At 51.1% G+C, this 23,639-nt stretch overlaps 1 protein-coding gene across 1 annotated transcript in view; it reads left to right on the forward strand.

The window, feature by feature from the left end:
• The first annotated feature begins 2,504 nt into the window (after positions 1-2,504).
• SH3PXD2B (SH3 and PX domains 2B) overlaps positions 2,505-23,639 on the forward strand; it is a 96,108-nt gene continuing 74,973 nt past the window's right edge. The window contains exon 1 of the mRNA XM_010972316.3: positions 2,505-2,747. Coding sequence (XP_010970618.3) covers positions 2,673-2,747 — 75 coding nt within the window. The 5' untranslated portion in view covers positions 2,505-2,672. The remainder of the gene's footprint in view (positions 2,748-23,639) is intronic.

Genomic DNA, 23,639 nt, shown 5'->3' on the forward strand with positions numbered 1-23,639 from the left:
ATGAGGCAGGACACCCAATCAGGGGCTAAAAAGAGGGTCAGGACTAGGAAGAGTGGATGTAGGTCAAGGCAGAGTCAGGATTAAAATTAGGGTTGGGATTTGGGTGCAGGTTAAAAGGAGGTGTTTAGGGATATCAGACTGGTTAGTAGCAAAATAACAAAAATAGAAGTGTTTCACCTGTATTATCTCATGTAGAGCTCAGAACAAGCCTACGAGGTCAGTAGCTATTCTTATCCCATCTTACAGATGCAAAGATGGAGATGCAGAGGCCCAGTGACTTGGCCTGAGGTCACATACGTGGCAAGTGGTGGTTGCCAGGGGCTCGACACAGGGGAATGGGGAGTTGGTGTTGAATGGGTACAGAATTTTAGGTTGGGAAGGTGAAAAAAGTCCTGGAGATGGATAGTGGTGACGGTTGCATAACAATGTGAATGTACTTAATGCCACAGAACTGTGTACTTAGAAAGGGTTAAAAAGGTAAATTTCATGTCTTGTATATTTCACTACAATTTTTAAAAAAGGAAAAGAAAGACAATGGAGGGGCTTGGAAAGACAGAGGTATTGCTTCTCTGCTACAAGCAGGTTGGGAGGTGCGGGGGTTTGTCCTCCCGGCCAGGCGTGCCACAGCGGAAGAGGTGAACACACTCAGGCGGCTTGACAAATGGCTCTGCTGCTCAGGGCGCGACTGGGGGCAGGTCCCATCGCCTTTCTGGGAAAACCGAGGAAGCTGGCTGATTCACAGATTTCCTCTAGCGTCTGCCCTCTGCGGTTCTGCCTTATTAGGAGGGCTTGGCTCAGGCAGAGGATGAAGCAAAAGGCACAGAAAAGCCAGGCCTTCAACATGCTGGACATTTCCACACCCTCTGACTCGCAATTGTGCTTCAGAAGAAGGTGCCTTACCGCAATTATATCAGTGAGGGTCCTGGCATGAAACAAATGCCACCCACACGCTGAGTTACGGAGGGAAGTTTATTAAACAGTCCATTTACAAAGGTGGGGGCAGGGCTTGGGGAAAAGGTGCAGGATTATCACTACCCTTAGAGGGGAAAATGTTTCAGGGAACCCTGAGAGAGCCGATATGGGAAGGTGCCTTTGGTAAGGACAACCCAGCAGGAAGGGAGCTCAGGAAGTGAATATCCAGGCCTCTCTCTCCTCCTTCCCTCAATCTCCTGACAAGGCCTTCCATTGGCCAAGCCCAACATGAAGGCTGAGGACAGGAAACCCACCAGTGAAATCCATACCAGCCAGCCTCTGGAGCCGGAACAGGGTGGTGAAACCTGGCAATAAAGTCAGAGGGGCAAGTTGTGAGGTGGATCCAAAGTGAATCCGCAGCACCTCCACAGCCTCAAACTCTCTAGAGGCCTGGCCAGGGCAGCTGAAAAGCATCCTCCTTGAATGACACCCACCCTCCTTCAAAGGCTGACCTTGGACCTAGGGTGGGAAAGGCCCAGAGGGGAGCTGTGTGGTTTGTTGAAAAGAGCCCTGCTTACTCGTATGAGAACAGTGGCCAGAGGCCTAAAGCTCCTCTCCACGCATTATGTGTACCTTCAGTCAGACATTTGTTCAGCCAACATCTCCTGAAAATCAGCAGTGCACCAGGGCTAGGAGGCACCGGATGAAGTATGTGGAGCTGCCCCAGCCACCATGGGCATTAACTTGCGATATATGCCTAGAGCCGGACAGTGATGGGGTCCCTCCCCAGATCTACACTCTCAGTCATCTCCTCCGTAACATGGGTCAACCACCCTTCCCTCCACGGTCATCCTAAGAATGCAAAGAGAAAATTTCCCAAAACGCAGGGGCACTGTGCCTGGCATGAAGTAATCGCTCCGCATTTGGGACTCAGTGGCCTTGTTAACAAGCATCGGCCGCCCCTCACTCATTCACCACCCTCCCACCCTGTTTTGCTGCAGTTGTAATTATAGCACACTTGCATTTGTTGGGGAATTTTCCTCCCTCACTCCCCATCTTTCAGATTGTGAACCTAGGAAAAGCTGCTGACCTCTTGCTTCTTCCTCCCTGAATCTCCATGGCTTGGAGATGAGCTTACATCTGCCCACATTTGTAATGCCAACGGCTTCACATGCACTTAATCCCGAGGACAGCCTGGGTTGGTAAGGTAGAAGTACTAGGCCCATTTTATAGATGAAGAAACTGAGCCCAGAGAGGTTAAGCCACTTGCCCAAGGTCACAGAGTCGATTAGCAGTAGAGCCCGAGTTTGAACCCAGGAGTCCGGCCTTCAAATCCGGCGCGGCAGAGCGGCTATCAGAACAAGTGAGTGCGGGAATGAATCCACCAGTCAATCAGGGATGGCAGGAAGGATGCGCTCCCATCCCCTCCCGCGGCTACGGGGGCTCGCTGCCGGGACAAAGGCCCCGCCGAGGCCGGACGTGGGCCAGCCGGGTCCGCACTCTGGGGGCGGGAGTCAGGGCCGGGCCCTTTAAGGGGGGCGGGCCGGTGGCGCGGGGGGCGGGCCGCGGGAGGGCCGGGGGCGGGCGGCGGCAGCGGCGGGGCCGAAGGGCGCGCGGAGCGAAGGGCGGCGGCGGTGGCGGCGTCTCGTGCTCGGCCCGGGCTCCGGATTGCGCTCGGCCCCCGGCTCGCGGCCCGCGGCGGCGCGCCCCCTGCACCCCGCGCCCCCCGCAGCCGCACTCGGCCCCGCGGAGGAGCGGCCATGCCGCCCCGGCGCAGCATCGTGGAGGTGAAGGTGCTGGACGTGCAGAAGCGGCGGGTGCCCAACAAGCATTATGTGAGTGCCGCGCGGCCCCCACGCCCCCTCGAGCCTGTGCCCCGCCGGGGACGACCGAGAGCCCCCCCCAGCTCTGAAAACTTCTGCCTCCTGCTCTTTCTCCTCCACGTCCCCTCCTCTCCCCCGCTCGGCCCTGCTGCTGCGCTGCCCGGGTCTCTCCCGGCTCCTCCCTCTCTCCCCCTCCCCCTCCTCTCTTTTGCCTGTTCCGCTCCTCCACCCGTTCCTCCCGCCTAGCCCCCCACTCGCCTCCGTGCCGCACCTCTGTCCCCTTTCCGTCTCCCTCCTGTCCCCCCTGACCCCCGTCTGCCCATCCGTGGAGAAGTCTGGCTCCAGCCAGTATAGGGGACAGAGAGACAGAAAGGGAGAGAGGCGCCTGTTCGCAGGCCGCCTGCCCTGTCCCTCCTTGTCCAGAGGCACTCAGACCCGCAGTGCCCTGCCACAGGTAGCCCCACCAGGGATCGCCAAGTTGGCCCCGTCCCTTTGGAGCCAGCCTGAGCCATAGAGATCTTTGAGAATGCATCCATTGAGTGCCTGCATCCTGAAAAGGTTTAAAAAAAAAAAAAAACCAAACCCAAAAAACCCAAACAAACAACAACAAAAAACCAGTCCCTGCCCCTTCTCTCCAAAAACTTCTGTTTAAAAATGCATGAAAGTTTTCTCCTGGTATCTCCCTGGCAAAATGGGAGTGAGCTCTTGTTTAGAGCTGGTGAGGACGAAAATGGGCTGGTAGCATCGTTTTTCAGATGGGAAGGCTGAGGCTCCAGGAGGCTTCAGGTTCTGGAACAAGACTGAGCTGCATTCGGTCTCCCCTGCCTCTGGAAGGTGTGCCTGGGGGAGATGGTGACCCCCCACTCCCTCCGCCAGATGGGAAATGGATTCCACAGCAGCCTAGGAGCTGAATCTGTGGGTTCAAGGGGCCCCGGGACCACCTCAGAGATTCTGAGTGGAGAGAGAATGGGGCTGTGGGGTGTTGGGCCCAGGTGAGGCCTTGGGAGGCCTCTCTACCAGAGGGAAGGGGGCTCTGGTGTCTCTGGTGGTGAGAAGGGGGCAGTGGCAGCGCCTAGCTGTAGAGAAGTTAACCAGGAAGGAAAAAAGAGCAAGAGGGAGGGAAAAAAATCCTAACAAAGAAGTGTGTTAGAACAATAAAGAGCAAGGGGCGTTGGCTGGCGAAATTCAGCTTCTTGACCTCCCTGCAAGTCATCTTTGGATCTCTTTTCTTTAGAGGCTCGTTCTTATGAAGCAGATCCACATGCCCTCCACGAATAGTCTATAAAATTCTGAAAGGAGATAGCCAGGAACCCACTCTGCACTCCCTACGAGAAAGGGTGTGCTGTGTGAGCCTGTATTGTTATTGGCTGGGCAGCCACTTATTCAAGCCTTAGCCAGGCGGTGGGAAGCTATTTCCTGGACCTGTGGCATCTTTAAATAGAGTGAAGTTTCCCTTGATTCCAGAGCTGGGCTAAATTGTCTCTTCTTCTTCTTCTTCTTCTTTTTTTTTTTTTTTTTTTTGGTTAGCTGTTTCAAATGCTGCCAAATCTTGGTTTCTTGTTTGAGCCTGTTGAGTGTGTAACTGAGTTGCCTCTTTGGTATGAAGGCAGTTTTTACCAACATGGCAATAGAAGGAAGTCCGAACTTCTGCATGCTGCCTCCCACTAGATCTGTGAGCTGGCAACACCACGGCACGTACAGCCACCAAGAACTGGGCGTCATCATCTACTCACTCTCTCCTGTCCTCTCCCGTCACACGGCTGTCAGGCACAGGTTCTTAAGCCCATTTGACAGATGAGAAAACTAAGGCCCAGAAAGGTGAGTCCTGTGCTTCAGGTCATAGTCAAGGCCAAAGCAGGGAAGTAAATCCAAGTCTGTTGGACCCCCCAAAAGTGTTATTCCACCATACCACACCACTTTGCAGATTTCATAACCCATAGTTTACCTAAGCCAACTTCCCTTAAAAGCTGGGGAGTCTGCCATCATTTGTGACCACTCTGAGGCTTTTCATTCTTTGCTTAGTCAGATCCCTCCCTGCCAGTTTTTGGAGATTCTGCAGCTTTGAGGAGCATCTTTCTAAACCTTCAACCACTTTTTAGGGGCTCCTTCAGACAAGTCTCTAAAGATTAACATGGATGTGGGCTCAAATCTTGGCATCACAGCTTGTTAGCTGTGTGACCTCTCTGAGCCTTGATTTCCTCATCTGTAAAGTAGGGGTGATGGTGCCCACTTCCTAGGGGCAGGGACGATGTGCCTGACAGGGTTGACATTCCATAACCGTTAGATGCCTGCCTCCCTGCCCCGTGGTGTCCATGTCCCTCTGACTGGGAACATGCCGAAGTCACATGAGGAGGGATCTCACCAAGAACTTGTTTTTCTGCATGTGAGTTTAGTCACTCTCGTGATTCAAGAGGGCCCCCTCCCTTCTAGCCAGATGAAGAGGGGCAGTAGTTTGAAATGAAGCCTGAGTCATCCACAGGAACAGAAAATTCAGTGCTGTGACAGTCGGAGGTCTGAGCCCACCAGAAACTGCCAGTGACCCCCCCACTCCTGTTCTCCAGCCAAACCTGCTCCTGCCACTCTGGAAAGGGTGGACCTAGAGGTGGCTGTTGGCATGGGCTTGGACTTTGATCCCATTTGGTATCCTCCTTTCTGAAGTTGACCCAGCCACCCTGGAGAGAGAGCATGAGCAGGGGAATTGGACAGTCCTGGGCTCTGCTGCTTCCTGCTGTGTTACCTTGAGCTGGTCGATTTACCTCTCTGAGCTCCACTTTCTGTAATCTGCAGATTGTAAATACTTCCCTCTGTGGCATAATCTCTCAACCTTAACATTGATGTTTTGAGCCGGATCGTTCCTCGTTTAGAGGGCTGTCGTATGCATTGTGACATTCAGCAGCATCTGGTTCCTGCCCACTTGATGCCAGTAGCATCTTCCTCCCCAATTTTGACAACCAGAAATGTCTCCACACATGTCCCCCAGGAGGACAAAATCACAGAAACCCCTGTGCCTAACCCCCTGCCCCAACCACTGCAGAAGAATATACAAGTCAGTTATAAAAAGTTCCCCACCACCTGCTTCCCCTTTACAGCTACCTTGCCTCCACCTGCTTATCACTCAGTTGCCTGGAAGGGAACAGGTCCCAGGTGCTGTAAATCTCATTGGAGAACTGCACCTGGAGCTCAGGGCTGGCCACTTGTTCCCCCTGAAATGGCATCTTCCCCATGCCTGGCCCCAGCCTCCTTCACTTGTGGGCAGAGACATTGGGGGTGCCCAGGGGCAGAGCCATAGACCAGGTCTGGAGAAGGCAGAGGCAGGAGCTCCCAGGGCCTCTGAGATCCCCACGGGTGGGTGGGGACTACTGTTGATCATAAAAGGAACAAAATTATTATTTGGAGGGAGCTGCCTAGAGCCACTGCCCTCTGTCTGTTGGCCTTTCTCTGCCAGCATCTTTGCTGCCCTGGAGCTAGGGCTTTCTGAATGAATGGAAAGTCGGCTTTCAGGTGTGACACTCTGGGAGACCCTCCCCAACTAGGTTATTTTCCAGCTGGAGAGGAGGAGGAAGTGCTCCCTGTAGCTTTTGTGGGTTTTATTTTGATCCCTGCGTTTCTGGCACTGGAGAGGGATGTACAGAAGCCTTGTGATCAGAAGAGAATCCCCATCAGCAGGGGCCAGGAGATATGGCTCACTCTGCCTTAAGATCTCTAGGTGCTAAGAGCAAGACGCTAGGGGTAGTTACAGCAGCAGTAATCATAACAGCTGAACTGTAACCCATCGTCACGGGCCAGGCACCGGACTAAGCTCTCTGTGTATTTAGTCATCACAACAGCCCTTGTAAATAGCTACTTTCCATTATATGAATACATGATTTCAAATACGCAGATACGTAGAGTAAGAAATACCTGCTAGCCATCAGATCTTTTACACTTTGCCCTATTCGTTCCAAATCGTTTTTTTTTTAAAGAAATAAAATATTGTAGATGCAAAGCCCCTATGTGCCCACCCCAGGAACCCCTCCCCCCAAAAAAGCCCAGTGTCCTACATTTGGTGCTTTTCATTCCCAAGCACTTTGAAAACAGACCTGTATATAGATAATGACTTTTTCTTCAATGACTTTGTTGAGGTATAATTTACATACCATGAAATTCACCCATTGTAAGTTTACAATTCGCTGATTTTTTAAAAGTAAATGTATAGGGCTGTGTAGCCATCATCACAATCTGGTTTTATAACATTCCTATCACCCCTGTAAAGATCCCTCGTGTCCTTTGACACTCATTCCCCTTCCCACCCAGACCCCCTGCGCCTTTTAATGTTTTTTACCTTACAGCACTCCCCAGAATATTGTATTGAGTATTTTAAAACTATATGAAAACATTACACTTTTGAGATCTGTGTCAGTACATGTAGCTCCAGTTAATTTTAACCACTGTTTAATATTCCACTTAGAAATATACCCCTATTTATTCGAGCTCCTGTGGGAGACTTTTGGGATGCTTTCTCGTAGCCGCTTCCTTGCACACACAGCCAAGGTGAGATCTCTGGGTCTTGGGGTTTGTGCATTTCACCTGTGCGTGTATGTCCCTGGGAGCAGTGTCTGTGGGTCTCTTTGCTCTGGGTCCTTGCTAACACTCCGAACTGTCAGACTTTTTAGTGGGTGCAGAACAGTATCTCGTGGCAGTGCTGGTCTGCATTCCCCTGCTGGCTAGTGGGGTTATTCACCTTGTCACACCTTTGTTAGCCGTTTGAATTTCCTCTTCTGTGAATTGCCCGTTTTACCTCTTGTCCCTATTTCAGTATATTGGGTTGTTGGTCTTCTGTTAATTTATAGGATTTATGTATACATTCGGGATCCTGGTCCTTCAGGTAGTTACATTAGTGTTCCCGTTTTTCCCCTTGAGACTAGAGGCTCAGAGAGGTATAGGCACATGCCTGAGGTCACACAGCAAGGGGGTGATGACAGATCTGGGAGAAGCAGCAGCCCTGTGATCACACCCCTGAGCCAAGTGACCTTGGGTGGGTCACCTAAACTCCTAGGCCCCAGTTTCCCCACCCTGACCCTTCCCTTATCCCAGTGTTCATCTGCTCAGCCTGGATTGACGAAGCCCAAACTGCAGCCAGCCCTTAGTCATTCTCACTCCAGGGAGGCTTTGGGTTGATTGTGCCCCTGCAGTGATGGGTTGGCAGGCCCTGTGCTGCCAGCGTTGAAACCTCCTTCTCCACTTGCCAGACTCTAAGAGCGGTGGTCTCTCCCCTGAGCAACGGACTTTTGCAGGATGGGTCACGCCCTTATTAGGTGTTATCTGCATTCTTGTCTTGGTGTGCGGGAGGCCTCTGGCTGGCAAGATCAGACTGTGAATCTGCTGCCAGAATTAGCCGCATTCTGTTTTCCAGCCCCCAGTTGCCTATCCCCAGCCATCCCGACACCCGTTTTTGCAGAAGCATTCAGGGCAGGCCAGCAGACTTGAGTGGAAAGAACTTGGGTGTCAGAGACAAACATTTTTGTGTTCAAGTTCTACATGGTCTGGGACGACTCACTCAACGCCTAGCCTTACTTTCCGTATCTGTAAAATGAGGGCAGTTTCTTCCTTCTAAGATGATCGTGTGCCCGCTTAGATAATGTACACACTCAGTTCATTCTCCATCCCTCCTGCTGGGGGATACATGCCAGCTCCTGGTGCATTTCTCATGACCCACCATTACTTCATGCTGAAGAGACCTGGCTTTGAGTCCTCTTCACGTACTCCTGAACTGGGTGACCTTGCAGATGAGCTCCCCGAGGGTCTGCAAAATGGGGGGAGGGGGGCAGTGATAGTGCTCCCCTGCAAGTTCTGGGAGGTTCTCACACACTGCCGAGCCTGAGGCCTCCTGAGTAGAAGGCATTCCGTGGTAGTCGTGGAAACCAGTGTTAACAATAATAGTGTCCGTCATGTACCTCTCTGCCTCTCCTGCCTGCTGGCCTGGGGGCCCGCTGTGTGGCTTCCACGCTCTCACCCAGGAGACATTGATTGGGCGCAGCCCCAGGCTGGACACCCTGCTGCCCTGAGAAGACCCGTGAGCAAGGCCGAGCCTGCCTACCTACTCTCCGGGTGGGCTCCTGCCCTGTCCCCGTCTGTCACACAGAGGTAGTAACCTCGGTAGGCCTTAAGGCACCTTGGGTAGGTTTTTTGTTTTTTTTTTTTTTTAATGGCTGTTGCTTTGTTCTGATTGAAAAATGGTGGACCTGGTCAGCCGTGGTGTGCTGGCCTTATCTCTCTGGGCCACAGTTGCAGTGAGCCAGGCCCCTCATCTCTCCTGCTGGGTCATCCTCGGGTAGGAGATGTCCCAGCCTGCTGCTCTGGGTTCCTGCAGTTGTCTCAAAGTGGGTGGGGCTGTCTTATCTTCAGAAATACTTAAATGCCACTTTATATATATTTTTTGTAATTTAAATTTGCATTTTTAAAAAATTGAAGTATAGTTGATTTACAATGTTGTGTTAGTTTCAGGTGTACAGCAAAGTGATTCAGTTATATACACATTTGTATAAATCCATTCTTTTTCAGATTCTTCCATTATAGGTTATTATAAGATATTGAATATAGTTCCCTGTGTTGTACAGTAGGTCCTTGTTTATTTTGTATGTAGTAGTGTATATCTGATTTCTCCCTTTCCCCCACTTCCCTTTTGGTAACCATAGTTTGTTTTCCATGTATGTGAGTCTATTTCTGGTTTGCAAATAAGTTCATTTGTTTTGCTTTGTTTTTTAGATTCCACATATAAGTGATAGCATGTGATACTTAAATGCCACTTTAGTTCAAGATTTGAATCTATGTCATTTCTTGCTTCTGGTAGGCAGGGAAAGTACACCAGACAGCCTGGATTCAAATCCCTGCTCTGCCACCTACCAACAGTGTGACCTCAGACAGGGTGCCACTCTGCACCTCAGTTTCCTCATCTGTAAAATGGGAATAATAATAGTTCCCATTTCATAGGGCTGATGGGAGGATGCAGTGGGCCTGGCATAGAGTAACTGTGAGCTATGTTAGGAGTGTACAGATGTGGTATTGGTTCTGATGTTAAAAGTTGGGAACCACTTAAACAGCCATTGGTAGAGAACAAGATAATTATCCACATGCTAAACTGCCATCAAGGCGGCAGAAATATGTTGCATCTTGTGTCATGGGAATATTAAATAGTAAAAGCTGATAGCAAAACAGCATGCTGAGGCTGACTCCCACCTGGTTACAAATGAAGGATGGAAACAGTGTCTGAAAGCACAGAAATATAGCTGCTAAAATGTATGTTCCTTTTTCTTTTTTATTTGCTCATCTGTGCATTTTTGTTTTCTAAATGTTCTGCAGGGAACCCATATTCCTGTTTTTAGTAAAAAATTTTTTAAAAAGCAAATGCTTATTTTAAAAGAGTGGCAGCGCCAGGCTGTGGCGGCTCCAGCCAGGCTCCCACACCGCCGCCCTGTCCTGTCCTGAGGCAGCAGAATTCTCCAGCTCCTCAGAGAGCCTGTCCTCCCTGGGTGGACGCAGGCCTCCGAGACCCTTCCCCTACTCCTGCTGCAGAGCCAGGGCTCTGGATGTGACTTCCCAGTGCTGAAGCCCAAGAAGTGGCAAGAGATGAGTTTAAAATACCACAAGGGAAGGAAAGCCTGAGCAGCTGCTTTGCAAGTTGCAATGCTCCTTGCTGGGCAGGGCCAGGACCTCCGTCCCATAGCACTTGGGGTCTGAATAGGTTGGAAAAAATTGCAGGCCCAAGTTCTAGGGTCTGCACCCTGAGGTCATGGGGGCACCGGAAGGGTCATTCAGGTTAGAGGTGTGCCATGCACCCCACTTCCCTGGGCAGATCAGACATCCGCTTGTCACCCACCTGGAGGTGCACAGGAGTCGACACGGAGCACCGTTATCAGCTGCCATAAAGGGACTAGGGGACCACACCATTCATCAGACGTCTTGTCTGGTCATATCCTGGTTGCAAATCATGTGTGCTTTTTTCCTTGGTGAAAGATGGTGGAGGAATGGTCATGCTCCGTGTGACTCAGTTTTCTCTTTCCTCTTGGAGATGAAGGCCAGCTGTGGGTCACTGCAGCTGCAGGAAAGGGAGCCATCGGCTGAGCATCCTGTCAGCCTGGAGGGTGTGCAGGTGGTGAGGTGTGAGAAGACGAGGCTTCTTCAGAAGGTCTGTGGCTGGAAGGTTGCAGGCGCGGCCTCCCTGCTCAGAGACTGGGTTCTGGTCTGATTCTGTCATTCACTCGCTGTTGGCCCTGAGCCCTCTCCTCTGGGAAGTGGGCAGGATTGGTGGGGAAGTTAAATGAGCTTTTGTGCAAAAGGCCTGAGATGGGTGCTGCTGGGGGAGCCGTCCCTGGAGCTTCCTGGCCTGGGGTAATGCCCAGAAACTGGGGCCCTGTGGTTCCTTTCTCAGAGCCCCTGGCAGTGGGGTCATCCAGACCCTGGGTGGAGCTGGCATTTCTGCCCCCCTGCCGTGACATGGGAACTGGCTGATCTGATAGATTCCAGAGGCCCAGTATCTCCCGCAAGTGGGTCCGTGGGTGGGGGCTGGTGTGGTTCGCTCCTCAGGGACTCTGCCAGGAGCCCGCAGGCCCGCACTTTGCCACAGCCATCCTTCCTGTGCCCTGTTTCCAAACTCTGGAGTGCTATGCCCATCCTTGCTGGCCCAGATGCAGGCCTGCAGGCAGCGGTGAGGCCAAGCCTGGGGCCTTCTTCAAGCAGTAAAGGGAGAAGGGGCCAGAGGTGCATCTGTTGTATGTGCACGCACGTGTGTGTGTGTGTGTGCGTGCGCGCGTGTGTGCAGAGCTCTCCTGCCTGCTTCTGCAGGCCTCTCCCCAGCCGTGCCAGGGCTTAGGCTGCCAGATTTATCAAATGAACATACGGGACGCCCAGTGAAATTTGAATTTCAGGTAAACGTGCAATATTTGGGACCTACTTATACCAAAAAATTATTCATTGTTTATTTGAAATTCCAATTTCACTGGGCATCCTTACTTTATCTGGCAGTGCTGTCAGAACCACCACTTTCAATAAAACAACCACCAAGAAACCTTTGTACTTTGTGATATCGACAGTGTTTCTTGAGAATTCACTGAGCAAATGTAAGTCCCTTCAGAAGCCAGGCACTTTTAAGTATGGGGACCATACGCAGATAGGCAAAGTGAGGATTCAGACTTCAAGGAGGTCAGTACCATGACAGACAGGTAGATGGGGTGTTTCAGGGCCAGCCTGGAACTTGGGAACGAGCAGAGACCTGTGCCCTTGGGTTCCAGGGAAGCTGAATTTGGAGAAGGCAGCGCAGTAGAGGTGACAAAGCCTGGGAGGAATGCTGCTGAGTGGAGAGGGATAAAGACATTTCAGGCAAAGAGAACAGGAGGGCAGGGAAGCTGAAACCCTGGCATGTGGCACATAAAAGAAAAAAAAACAGGAGAGATTCAAGTGATGGAGATGGAACATGATGGGTGGGTAGGGACCCTGAGGATCTGGAGGTTCCTGAGAGGGCCAAGAACTACAGGAAAATAGAAAGCATGGACCCCAGCCTCAAGAAGGCCCTGGCCCCATGTTCACACGGGTGGAGGGCCAGGGCTCAGGACCAGAGGTATGCAAGATGGAAGCCACTGGAGCGGCTGGGATGAGCTGGCACTCAGGGGCATCCCCCCGGCCTGATGGGTGGCTGGGTGGGCGGGAAGGCCTTTCACAGGAGGATGGAGGGGGCAGAGCACACACAACCCTGGGAGGCTGGAGGGAGAGAGCACCTGGGCATAGGGAAGGCTGAGTGCGGACCGTGAGGATGAAGGTAGAGAGGGAGGGAGGGACGGGAAATATTAGAGGGGACTACGAAAGCCAGTAGGAATTCTGAAATTTGAGTGAGATTAAATAACTCCAGATTTGTTCTCAAGACTTAATAATATACAATAACTTCCTGTTATTGAACAGCTGTCGTGTATGTGAGGGCTGATTACATGTTCGAGGCCTTTCATGCATTATGTCACTGAGTCTGAGCAGCAGCTCTGTGACAGAAGGAGTGTTCGTCGGGATTCTGGGGTTGCAAGTGACAAGTGAACCTAGCTCACTTAAGCCATGGGAAGTGTGTCGGAAGGATGGCTCTGGCAGAACTGAGGGGAAGGATCAGCCCCCAGGCACAGAAGGCGCTGGCCAGCTGGGGCCACCCAGGCAATGGTAACTGCCAGTGGGTATCAGAGCATCACCAGAAGCAGGCAGCTAGCTGCTCCATCCCTCCATCCCCTTTGGCGGCTCAAGAGTCCAGTTCCAGGAAGAGAGAATCTGATTGGCCCAGCCAGATCACCTGACCATCCTTTGACCGGGCAAGGGTGGGACACTATGATAGACAGTCCTGCTGAAATTTCCATAGTTGTAGGGGGTTCAGGGCATTGTTGCTGGAAGAAGGAGGGCATGGAGTCTGGACAGGGGGCATAGGTGTCTGCTAGGAATAGGTGTCTGTTATTAGCCCATTTACAGGTGTGGAAACTGAGGCTTAGAAAGAAGAAGTATTTTGCCCAGAATCACACTCAGTTCTTCTGCTTATCATTGACAGTAAAGAAGGGTGTAGTCAACTCGCCCTGCAGACGTGAAGGGAAACATTGCCGTAAAGCACATAAGGGTAATATTTTCTATTCTGCTTAATGAAGCAGAATTGCACAGACCCCCTACCTCCTCCACTGGCAAAGAAAGCTAGAAACCCACGCGGTGGCGTCACCATTTCCTCCTCCCCAGCCAAGGTGTGACTCAGTAGCCCATGGCTTAAGGCCACCCTTGGCTGCCAGTCAGTTACACAGATGTGGGTTTATTGTTTGCCCTGGGCCAGGCCTGGCCCCAAGCCGGAGAGAGGCTGAGGTGACCAGGCAGCCTTTGTCCTCATAGAGGTCACCATCTGTCTGAAACACATCATAACCACGGCATCAAGGCCTATGGTGGGGGCCTGGCGTGGGGTTGTAGGGACAGGGCAGGGGTTTGAGGCCTGACCTGTCTGCATTCCCTGCTGGGACAGAGATGTGGCGCTCTGAGCGAGGGTCCAAAGGCGATGTGTACTCTGGGACAGGGAGAGCGGATTAGCAGAGGTGTTCTTAATGTGGGTGGAATTCAGAGGGTCCTTGACCTTGGAAGGGGGACAAGTACATCTTTATTCTCACTAACCTCCAGCAGCGATTTAGCATTGCCTTCCATTATGAATGAAGGTAGCGACCCTCAGTGGTATCAGTAATCCTGTGACTTTGTCACCAGTAGAAATTCACTGATACACTCATATCACTTTACAGTTGTTGCATGGATCCCAGTAGATCGTCTGTCTTCATCACTGCTTCAGAATGGCGGTGGTGTGAGGGAGATACAGCTCAAGTGGTAGAGCGTGTGCTTAGCATACGCAAGGTCCTGGGTTCAATCCCCAGTACCTCCTCTAAAAATAAATAAGTAAAACCAGAATTGTGATGTTATTTGGCCCACTGCTGGATTTGGTTCTTCATTGCATGGATGCAGGTGTACTCATATTCTTAATTTTATTTTTTGAAACATTTTCATTACAATGCAGTATTCATTTCATTTGGAATGCTGTGTGCTTTATTTTATTCATTTTATTATTCATCTTAAATCGATGATTCATTTTCAGTCATTGAGAAGGGGACCGTTGATTTCATCCGATTGCCACAGGGCTCCATGGCACCAAAAATGGGGGGAAGATTTCTGGGTAGAAGTTTTAGAGTTTGAGCGTGGAAGCCAGATGGCATGGATTTGACCTGATTCTGCCAGTTACCTTAGTAAGTGACTTAACTTCTCTGTGTCTGTTTCTTCGTCTGTAAAATGAGAGTAAGAATAGAAACCTACTGTGGGTCATTTCATGTAAAGGATTTGGAGGACTCCCAGCACATGAAAGTGCTGAGTAAATAGTTACCTGTTAGTATGATGTTGTCTTTACCATCATCATCATATTACCGTTCCCTGACTAGTCATGTGCATTTTTTTGCGGGGGTGTAATTAGGTTTTACTTACTCATTTTTTTAATAGAGGTACTGGGGATTGAGCCCAGGACCTTGTGCTTGCTAAGCATGCACTTTGCCACTGAGCTATACCCTCCCCCAGTGATGTGCATTTTTAATAAGCAACCTCGATATGACACAGGTGGTCTAGAATGACCACACCTTGAGAACCATACTCTAAATGGACTAACCCAGGATGTACCCCCTAAGATTTAAAAGCAGTTTCCCCCAGAGATTTATGGATTTGGATACTTAACAGTGTGGTTTGAAAATAGCCTAAATGTGTATCAGTGGAGGCATGATTAAGTAAATAATAGGTAGCCTTACAGTAGACTGTTCAGAATCCTTTAAAAACGTTTTGTTCAAGGAATTTTTAATGAGATGGGGAAGTACTCACCATATAACACAAGTGGAAAAGACAAATCATAAATACAATGTAATGTTAATTTCCAAATGACTTCAATGTATAAAAAAGAGTCCTGGGAAGAAATAAGCCCAAAGTTTCATCCCTGGGGTGGAAACGTGGATGGTTGTTAAGACCTCAGACTCTGCCGTCGGACTTTATTAGCAGCTGGATGGAACAGGTTACTTCACGTCCCTGGGTCTTACTTTCCACCACTGCTGAGTGGAAACTGTAACACAGTGCAGCCTCGTGGGAAGCGCATCGAGCCATTGGTGGCTGTGGTCAGTTACATTCTGTTTTACGTTGTGTTATATTTTTATGTATTAGCCTAGATTTCTCCAGAGGGGAGAGGGTAGTGTAGGATGGCAGAGTCAGGAAAGTTTCCTGTCTTGTAAGCTTGTGTATAAAGCACAAGAAGCTGGGAAAAAAGTCCCCAAAGGGGCTCGCATCGAGGCCGGGAGGAATAGTCTCTGCTGGATGAGGAGCCCAGCAGGGCCAGGGTACAGGGTGGCCAAGGACCCCACAGAACCTGACCATTGGGAAGCATGAACGATTTCATGCAGGGAAGCGGCTTCTTGGCTGTACAAGGTTTGGAACCCACTTAAGCAGCCCCCTGACTTTATGTGGTGCAAGAATCCCCACTGCCCTTGTGACACCCCTAGTAGGTGGCTGTCCCCAGGATTTGAGAGCTCAGTCCCTCTATATCTGGTTCTTTTCTCCTCCTTCATGTCCCCAAGCCCAGTGGGGCAGGAAGATGAAGCTGCACTGAAGGAGGGGGCTGTTCTTTAGGGAATATCTTAGGCCATCTTAGTTGGCCTCTTGCTGCCAGTCACCCAGCCAGGACACTGAGCTTTGATGCTGAGGTTCCTAGTGGACCACACCCATCTCAGTGCTCATACATTGGGCCTACTTGTCTGTTGACTTGTCTCCTTTTCTTCCACCGGGCCCTGAGTCCCTCAGAGTCCAGGGCTTGACCCAGAACAAGTGCCAATTGTGTTCCTTAAATGCAACTGTAACTTCTTGACCCCTCTCAGTTCTGGGTTCCCATGATTCTAGGGTGATGGCCATTGATGGCATCCTTCAGCTGAGACAGAATCGAATTCCTTATGATGACCTCCTGCTGGTGGTACCAGACAGAGCATTGTGTTATAGTGGTTAAAGCACAGGCTTTGGAGGCAGCCAGGCCTGGTGTAAATCCTGGCTTTGTCACTTTCTACGTGTGCCATTTGGTGGTGTGTTACTTAACCTCTCAGAACCTCAGTATCTTCATCTGTACATGACACATAGCAAACACTCAAGAGAGAAAAGTAATTCTTAGTCTAGTCTGCTGGACACAGATGGAATCCTCTAACCCTTTGGGATACTGTTAGCCTAAACCATATGAAATTATCAATTTTTGACTTAACAAATGGCAATTTCACTTAGTTCAGCCTGAAGATCTGGGTTTGACTTGGGCCTAAGGAACCCATTCTATTTACACAGAAGCGGGTTAAGGGCCACCACTCTACCAGGCATCTTACAGACATTATCCTGTTTACACTTTACAACAGCCCTAACAGACAGGTAATACTGCTCCAGTCATCCCTTGGTATCTGTGGGGAATTGGTTCCAGGACCACTTAGGGATACCAAAGTCCACAGATGCTCGAGTCCTTTATATAAAATGGTGTAGTATTTGCAAATAACCTTTGCACACCCTCTGGAATACTGTAAATCATCTCCAGATTATTTATAATACCGAATACAATGTAAATTGTTGCCTGCACACAGCAAATTCAAGGTTTGCTTTTTGGAACTTTCTAGAAACTTTTTTCCTGAGTAGTTTTGATCCGAGCTTGGTTGAATCACGGATGCCAAGGACCGACTGTATTAGCATCCCTATTTTCCAGAGGGGGAAACTGATGTTCCCAAGTAGCTTGATCGAGGAAGGGATGTAGCCAGGACTGGAAGCCAGGTCTGTCCAGCTGAGAGTCTGTGCTGTTTGCATTGTTGCCATCTTGAGACTGGGCTGCCTGGTCCACACAGCATGGCTGGAGAGCTCCTAGCATTCTCTTGGGCCCCCAACCCAGAAGTTAACAACTGGAGACTGAGACTCCCTGAGACGCCGCCTGTGGGACCCCACATTTCTTGTTTAGGCAGCTTCTGCAGTTTTCTGCTGCAGTGTCTTTGGCTTTGGTTGGGGAACTGGAACGGGCCAAAACAAACCTGGTTTCAAATACTGGCATCCTCCTTAAGCAGCTGTGTGGCCTTGGACCAGTCCCCTAACCTCTCTGATCATCCCTTTACTCTGGTGTGAGATGGGATGGATAATAAGCTTCACTCTGTAGGGTTCCTGAGAACAGAGGGCTGGGGGTTTAGCTCATTAGGTGCTGGTCCTCAGCTGGAGAACTCTTCATCCCTCAAGATCCAGAGAAGTTGTTTTCTTCATCTGGAAACCCTCTCCAAACTCCCTCAGTAGAATTAGCCCTCATCCCCTCTGCTCCAACAGCAGCTGTTAAGTGCTTAGAGGGCCTGTGGCCTGTGAGAGAATTCTGCTAGTGTCTTCTCTGTTGAGTGCCTACTGTGGGCCGGACAGTGTGCTGGGCCTTTAGGTGAGAACCAAGACCCATCTGACCACATATCATGGGCTTTTCCCGCCATGGCCCACAGCCCTGGTTTAGATCTTGGCTCTGTCACGTGCTGACTGTGTGACCCTGTGTAAGCCAGTTGCCCTTTTTGAGTTCACACCTCCCATTACAAAATATAAATGAAGCCCTTAGCATCCTAGAGCCCCCGTCAGCCCAATAAATGTGGCCCATTTAGATTCTTTTTCATTACTAGGCCTTGCACATAGTAGGTGCTCTGGTTGGCTGCCCAATTCTCCCCAAGCAGCCCTGCTAACACGGGAGAAGCCTCGACTTCCAGTCTCTCAGCTCCATTTCCTGCATCCCCGGGGCTCCTCTGAGGCCTGGCAGCCTTGGAGATCTCCACCAGCCCTAAGTGCCTGCCCTGGAGGCTTTCCTAGAAAGCTAGCCTTCAGGTTGGGTTCGGCCGAGCCTGGGCTCCAGCTGCCAGCACCTCTGCTTGCCATTGGAAAGTTCCCCGTGCCGCTTCGGGCCAGATGTGTGCGAGGACGTGAATTGGCAGCCAGAGGCCCGGGCTGGAGCTGCCCGCCCAGCCCAGCGAGGGTTTCCACCAGCTCCGTATCTCAGTCCAGAAGAATGAAGGTGCTCGGCCCGGCCAGCCCTGCACGATGGTCGTGCTGACCCGCATCTGGATTAGACTCCAGTGGTGAAAGAAAGACAGGCACACAAGGAGGGGCCGCTGATTGGGTTTCACAGCGTGACATTGCTGATTTTTGCCCTTAGCATAGCTTCCCTCGGAAGATTTGAGTTGGCCCCGGAGAGGAGACACACTCAGCCTGAGCCACTGGTGCCTCGTCTCTGTAACGGGGTTATCAGTGATGGCACGAGAAGCTCCCTGCAGTCAGGCAGCATGCCAAGCACCTGCCCTGCATTAGCCTGCTGCGTCCATAGCCAACCCTCTAAAGTAGGTACTGCTCTTCTCTCCATTTTACAGATGAGAAAATCGAGGCTCAGAGCCATGAAATGACTTGCCAGGTCATACAGCCTCTTTCAGCTCTGGAGCCAAGAATCACACCTGGGTACTCTAAGCCAGGACCTATCTATTTTCTTTTTTTATAAATGGCATTGAGGAGTGATTGTTATTTTTAATTTGCATGTGTGTAGGAAAATTCCCTTTTTTGGCAGAGCATTCCATGAGTTTTTAATGGATGCTTGGGTTCTTGTAACCACCGCCACAGACAGGATGCAGAACAACTCCATCACTTCCTAAGAATGTCCTGCGGCTGCCCTGACTCTCAAATGCAATGGGATGCTGCTTCCACCTGCAGGTGGAGTTGCTCCTGCAGTGTTCTCTCTTTCTCTCCATCGCCTGTCCGGAGAAGTCTTGGGGTGAAACGTGGACTTCTCTCCCCAGGCTGGGCCCCAGGCCTACATTCTCCTCTGTAACACAGCCAGTTCTGTTTCCAGCACCCTTGGCAGTGGAGCTGTTCACTCAGCCATTTCAAGAGCATTGTTACCCCAGACACAGAGAGCTTTGAGTGAGGTCACCTTGATTTATGACTGTGTGGCCCTGTCTTGGCTTCTTGTCTGTGCGCCTGCCTGCACGTCCATCAGCCTGTTTGTCTCCCACCAGGCAATTCCTGAGAGCCCAGTGTCACCAGACACTGGGAGGACTATGGTGGCCCAGACAGACCTGGCCTCTGTCCCTTGAAGTCTCCCGGGGCTCTGGAGTGACAGTCACACGGACAGGAGAGCACACCCAGAGGAATGTGTACTGAGCGAGGGCAGCCCTAGTGGCCATGGGAAGCCAGAGAATGGGGGCCAGACCCAGACTTGGGGTCTCCAGTAAGGCTTCCAAGAGGAGCCAGAGGCAGTGATGTGTGCAGGGGCCAGAGGTGAGGGAGTGCCTGGCCGGGCTGGAGCAGGACGAGGTTCCTCCAAAGCCTTTGTTGTCTTCCTCCACAAGGATGAAAGCTCCAGAAGGGCAGGGGCTTCTGTCCTCATTCACAACCATAGCTCCAGCCCTCTGAAGGGAGGCACTCTGTATTTGCTGAATGAATGAATGAACTTTTGAAGCAGAGGAGAGACAAGATTCGATCTTCACTTTAGAGAGACTGATTCTCTCTCCCACCTCCCAGCCTGACACACCTCAGCTCCACCATCCACCTGAGCACTCACTGTGTGCCCTGTGGACAAGGAGCGGTGAGAGCGCAGCCCCAAACCAGAGCATCTTATCTGCCGCTAACACCGCAAGCACTTGTATTTGGGCTCCATTCCAAGCATTCACTTAATTGAAAAGATTGAAAAAAAAAGAAAAAGAAAAATTGGCAGCTGGCCACCCCCAGTGTGTCACCTGCTGTGGCGCCTGAGCTTGGTAGTTTGCGATGCTGACTCGGGACGGGAAAGCTCTGGCCTGGGGCCAGGAGAGCAGAGGCCTGGCCTTGGGGACTTCAGAGGCTGGAGGATCTGGGATTGAAACTGCAGTCCCCTGCTTCCCAACTGCGTGACCTCGGGTGCGGCATGGCGCTGCCCTAAGCCTGGGTTTCCACCTCCCCGACCCTAGGGTGGCCCTGCCTTCCTGCCAGGGAGTGTGTGCTGATTGACGCGATACTGGTAAAGCATGCTGTACAGAGCAAGCGGGTAGCGGGCATGTTCCCCAGTGTGGCCGCTGATTTTATCTCAGGCCCCCTGCTTGCCTTGGTCCTGCCTCACTCTGACATCCTGGGTCTCAAAGGCGTCATGACATGGGGCAGCATTTCTCCAGGATTAAATCTAACGTACTGTTTTTAAAATGATAAATATGCATTCCTCGGCACTTCCGGTGGCAATGCTGTTTTGGGGGTGCTGGGAAATCAAGCACACTGTAGGGCGTGGCAATTCCAAAGAGAGGTTGGAAGTGCTGACCTACATAAACCAGATGTTGGGACAGACAGCTGGGGAGAGCCAACCGATCGGATCCGAAGGGAGTGCGTGGTCTCCATGGGGAACAGCAGACTCATGTTTCCCATTAGTTAAACCAGTGGAGCCCTCCCAGCTGCCTCTGCCTTCTCCGTGCTCTCTCCCTCTCCCTTCCACTCTGCTCCCTTTCTCTCCGTCCCAGCCTCCTACCTCACCAGGCTGTGCTCCTCCACCTTAAGCCAGGGCAGCACATTTCCAGCCATGTGGGTCTGGAGCCCAGCCAATCCTTACCCGCCTGTTCCCAGGAACCACCAACCCAGAAACCCAACCAGTGTGGACGCTTTACTGGGCAGTGAGGGGGAGGTCACATTTACCTTTGAAAGGTGGTTTCTTAAACCAGGGTTTGTAGACTTGCATGCGGCCTCGGGCATATTCCCCCGGGAACCCTCTCTGCAGGAAGCGGGTTCATCTAGATCTTGAAACTAACACTGCCGCTCGATTTCAGGGCTGCACGTGTTGTGTTTAATGAAGGATGCTTTGGCCAGGGTGCAGGGCAGCGTTAGCTATCCTGCGCTAGGGGCTTGCTGCAGACACTAGGTAGCCTGAGAGCAGAAGCCGGAGCCCCTCAGTGTGCTGCGTGAGAGTCCGAGTTTCCCCTCCCTGCATCTAAAAAGGGCTCTATGAAGCCACATTCTGGAGTGGTGCTCCCGCATCCTCGGCACCTCCCAAGAGGAGCCCCGTTCCAGCTCTCCTCCCTGCTTGCTGTGTGGCCTTGGCAAGTCCCTTCCCCTCTCTGACCTCACAACCCCCACTATAAAATGAGGGATGGTCTAGAGCTGGGTTTTCAAATATTTTAAAGTCTTGGAATCCCCCGCTGTTGGCCTGAAGTGGGCAAAGGAAGACTGTGGGCAGTGGAGGAGCCCAGACTCTGTCTGAAGGCTCCACTGATGGCTGCCTTGTGGCAGTGTGGACCCACGAGGTCTGGCGATGGAGCGTGCATGCTGAGTTACACCCTCTTCCATATATAGAAGATCTAAAAGTGGCACTGCCTAGTGGAAACCAGGGTGGAGAGCCCAGAGACCCACCCACCCCACCAGGATCTCAGGGCTTCTTACAGGCAAGGTTGACCACTGGCCTAATCATCTAAGAACTCTCCAGATTTTAAAGTCTTCTAGGTAAGTTATTATGCAGGAGGTCCAGAGGGACATGAGGAACTTGCAAGGAAATTTGGATACTCTCATGCAAGTGGAAAGAGTCCGCGGCTGAGAGTGTAACTCTTAGCAAGTCGCTGCACCTCTCGGTCGCTCTCAATCCCCATTTGTAAAATGGAGAGGATGCGCTAGACCAGGAATGTTTGCCGCATACATCATACCAGCCCCTGGTGCCCGTGGCAGACATGACTAATGGAGCACAGAACTCTGTCTTGCCTGTGTTCCTTTCTCACAGCCTTTGTAGGAAAAGAGCACCAACCAGCTCTGTCCCACTGGTGCCCTCTCTTTAGATGTTTTCTTTGGTCTTTCAGGGCATTCCAGGCTCCCCACCGGCACTGTAGAGCCAGGAGAGGGCTTCCAACTTGAGAGATGTGGGCTCATTGGCCTATAAACAACGGAAGTCCAGATAGTGAGAAAGGCAAGAAATTTCACCAAAACAGTGCTGCCCTCATCCTTAATCATCCTGCCAGCACCGTCACAATGTCTCGCACATGCACAAACCGCCCTGCGCTATGTGTTCTTAATTCAGTATTGTTCTTCAAATTGACTCACTTTTTTACTTAAATTATTTTTAAAGGGAAACTTTAGCTGTTCACCTTAAATGGAAAACCAGCAGCACTTGCTAGAAATAGAAGGAAACTAAATACAAAGGAAAAAGAAAATCAGTGTGTTAAAGTTCTTCCTGGCAAGTACTGCCTGCCCTGAGGTCCTCTGTCCCTTCTTCAGGAAATGAGACCAGCAAGTGTTGGAGGAGGTGTTAAAAAGCCAATATTGCCAACTTCCTGAGCCAATCTGGGCGGGAAGAGAATGGCAGAGATGAACTTTTTCACTCTTGGGATTCCCTGCGGTTGAGTGCCGAGTTCTGAGTCACCCAAAACCAACTGGTGTGCACCTTGAGACACAGGGATCTAAGGAAAGACTGGCGCTTTGAAAAGCACTTAGACCAGACCCTTCCCTATCCCCACCCCAACCCTCCCCCAAAACCAAACCTCTGGCCGCTGCAACCCAGATCAAAATGTGATCGCTTGTCACGTGACCAGTGCAGAAGCTCCACCCCGTCTAACTGATATCAGCGGGGAATTTCAGCTGGCTTGTTTGCCAACCCTAGAAACAGCACCATGTAGGTTCTCAAAGCCAACTGAGATTGGAGAACATTCCCCCGTGCCTCAGAGATTTTATTCATGGGGCAAAAACACCTTCTCATGTTTTCGCGTTCACATGATGAAAGCATTTGAGATCACAGCGCTTTTGAGATGGGGTGACAGCTGTTTCATATCCTCCTGCCCTGGGGACGGGGTATCAGTGGAGTTCTGGGGCTTTTTCAAGAGCTGTGGCCGTGAGCAGTGGTCTGAGCCAGTGGGTCTGCAGGCGCAGGGCCTGTCAGTGAAGTCGAGCTCACCGGGGCACCCTCCCGTTTCTGGCCCACTGCTTAGCTCTGCCCTGGCCTGGCTCCAGTCTTTCAAGGGCCTCTAAGCTTTGTGCTGGTTTAAATCTTTATGCATGGATGAACCGACCTCTTGGCTGTTGTCACTGAGAAATGGAACATAAGTTTGTATGTACTTTAATAGGGCCCCTCCAGGCGCTGGGAGCCCCCACCCCACTGGGCTGGGTTGGACCCGCCAGAGGTGGTGACTGTGGAGGAGTTAGAAAGCATTTATGGAACATCCTCCCCCAAGTCCCAGCCATGAGCAGAGATTCTAACCAACGGAGATTCCATCTCTGGAGCTTTAGAAAAATAGCTCCTTCACTCTTTGCCCGTGAAGTCTGAAGGACAAGCATCTTTAGCCCCAGTTTTCAGAGAGCACAGAGGCTCAAAGAGGCAAAGGACTTCCCCAAACTGAGAGT

This window comes from Camelus bactrianus, chromosome 22 (genome assembly GCF_048773025.1).
Source record: "Camelus bactrianus isolate YW-2024 breed Bactrian camel chromosome 22, ASM4877302v1, whole genome shotgun sequence".
NCBI lineage: Eukaryota > Metazoa > Chordata > Mammalia > Artiodactyla > Camelidae > Camelus > Camelus bactrianus.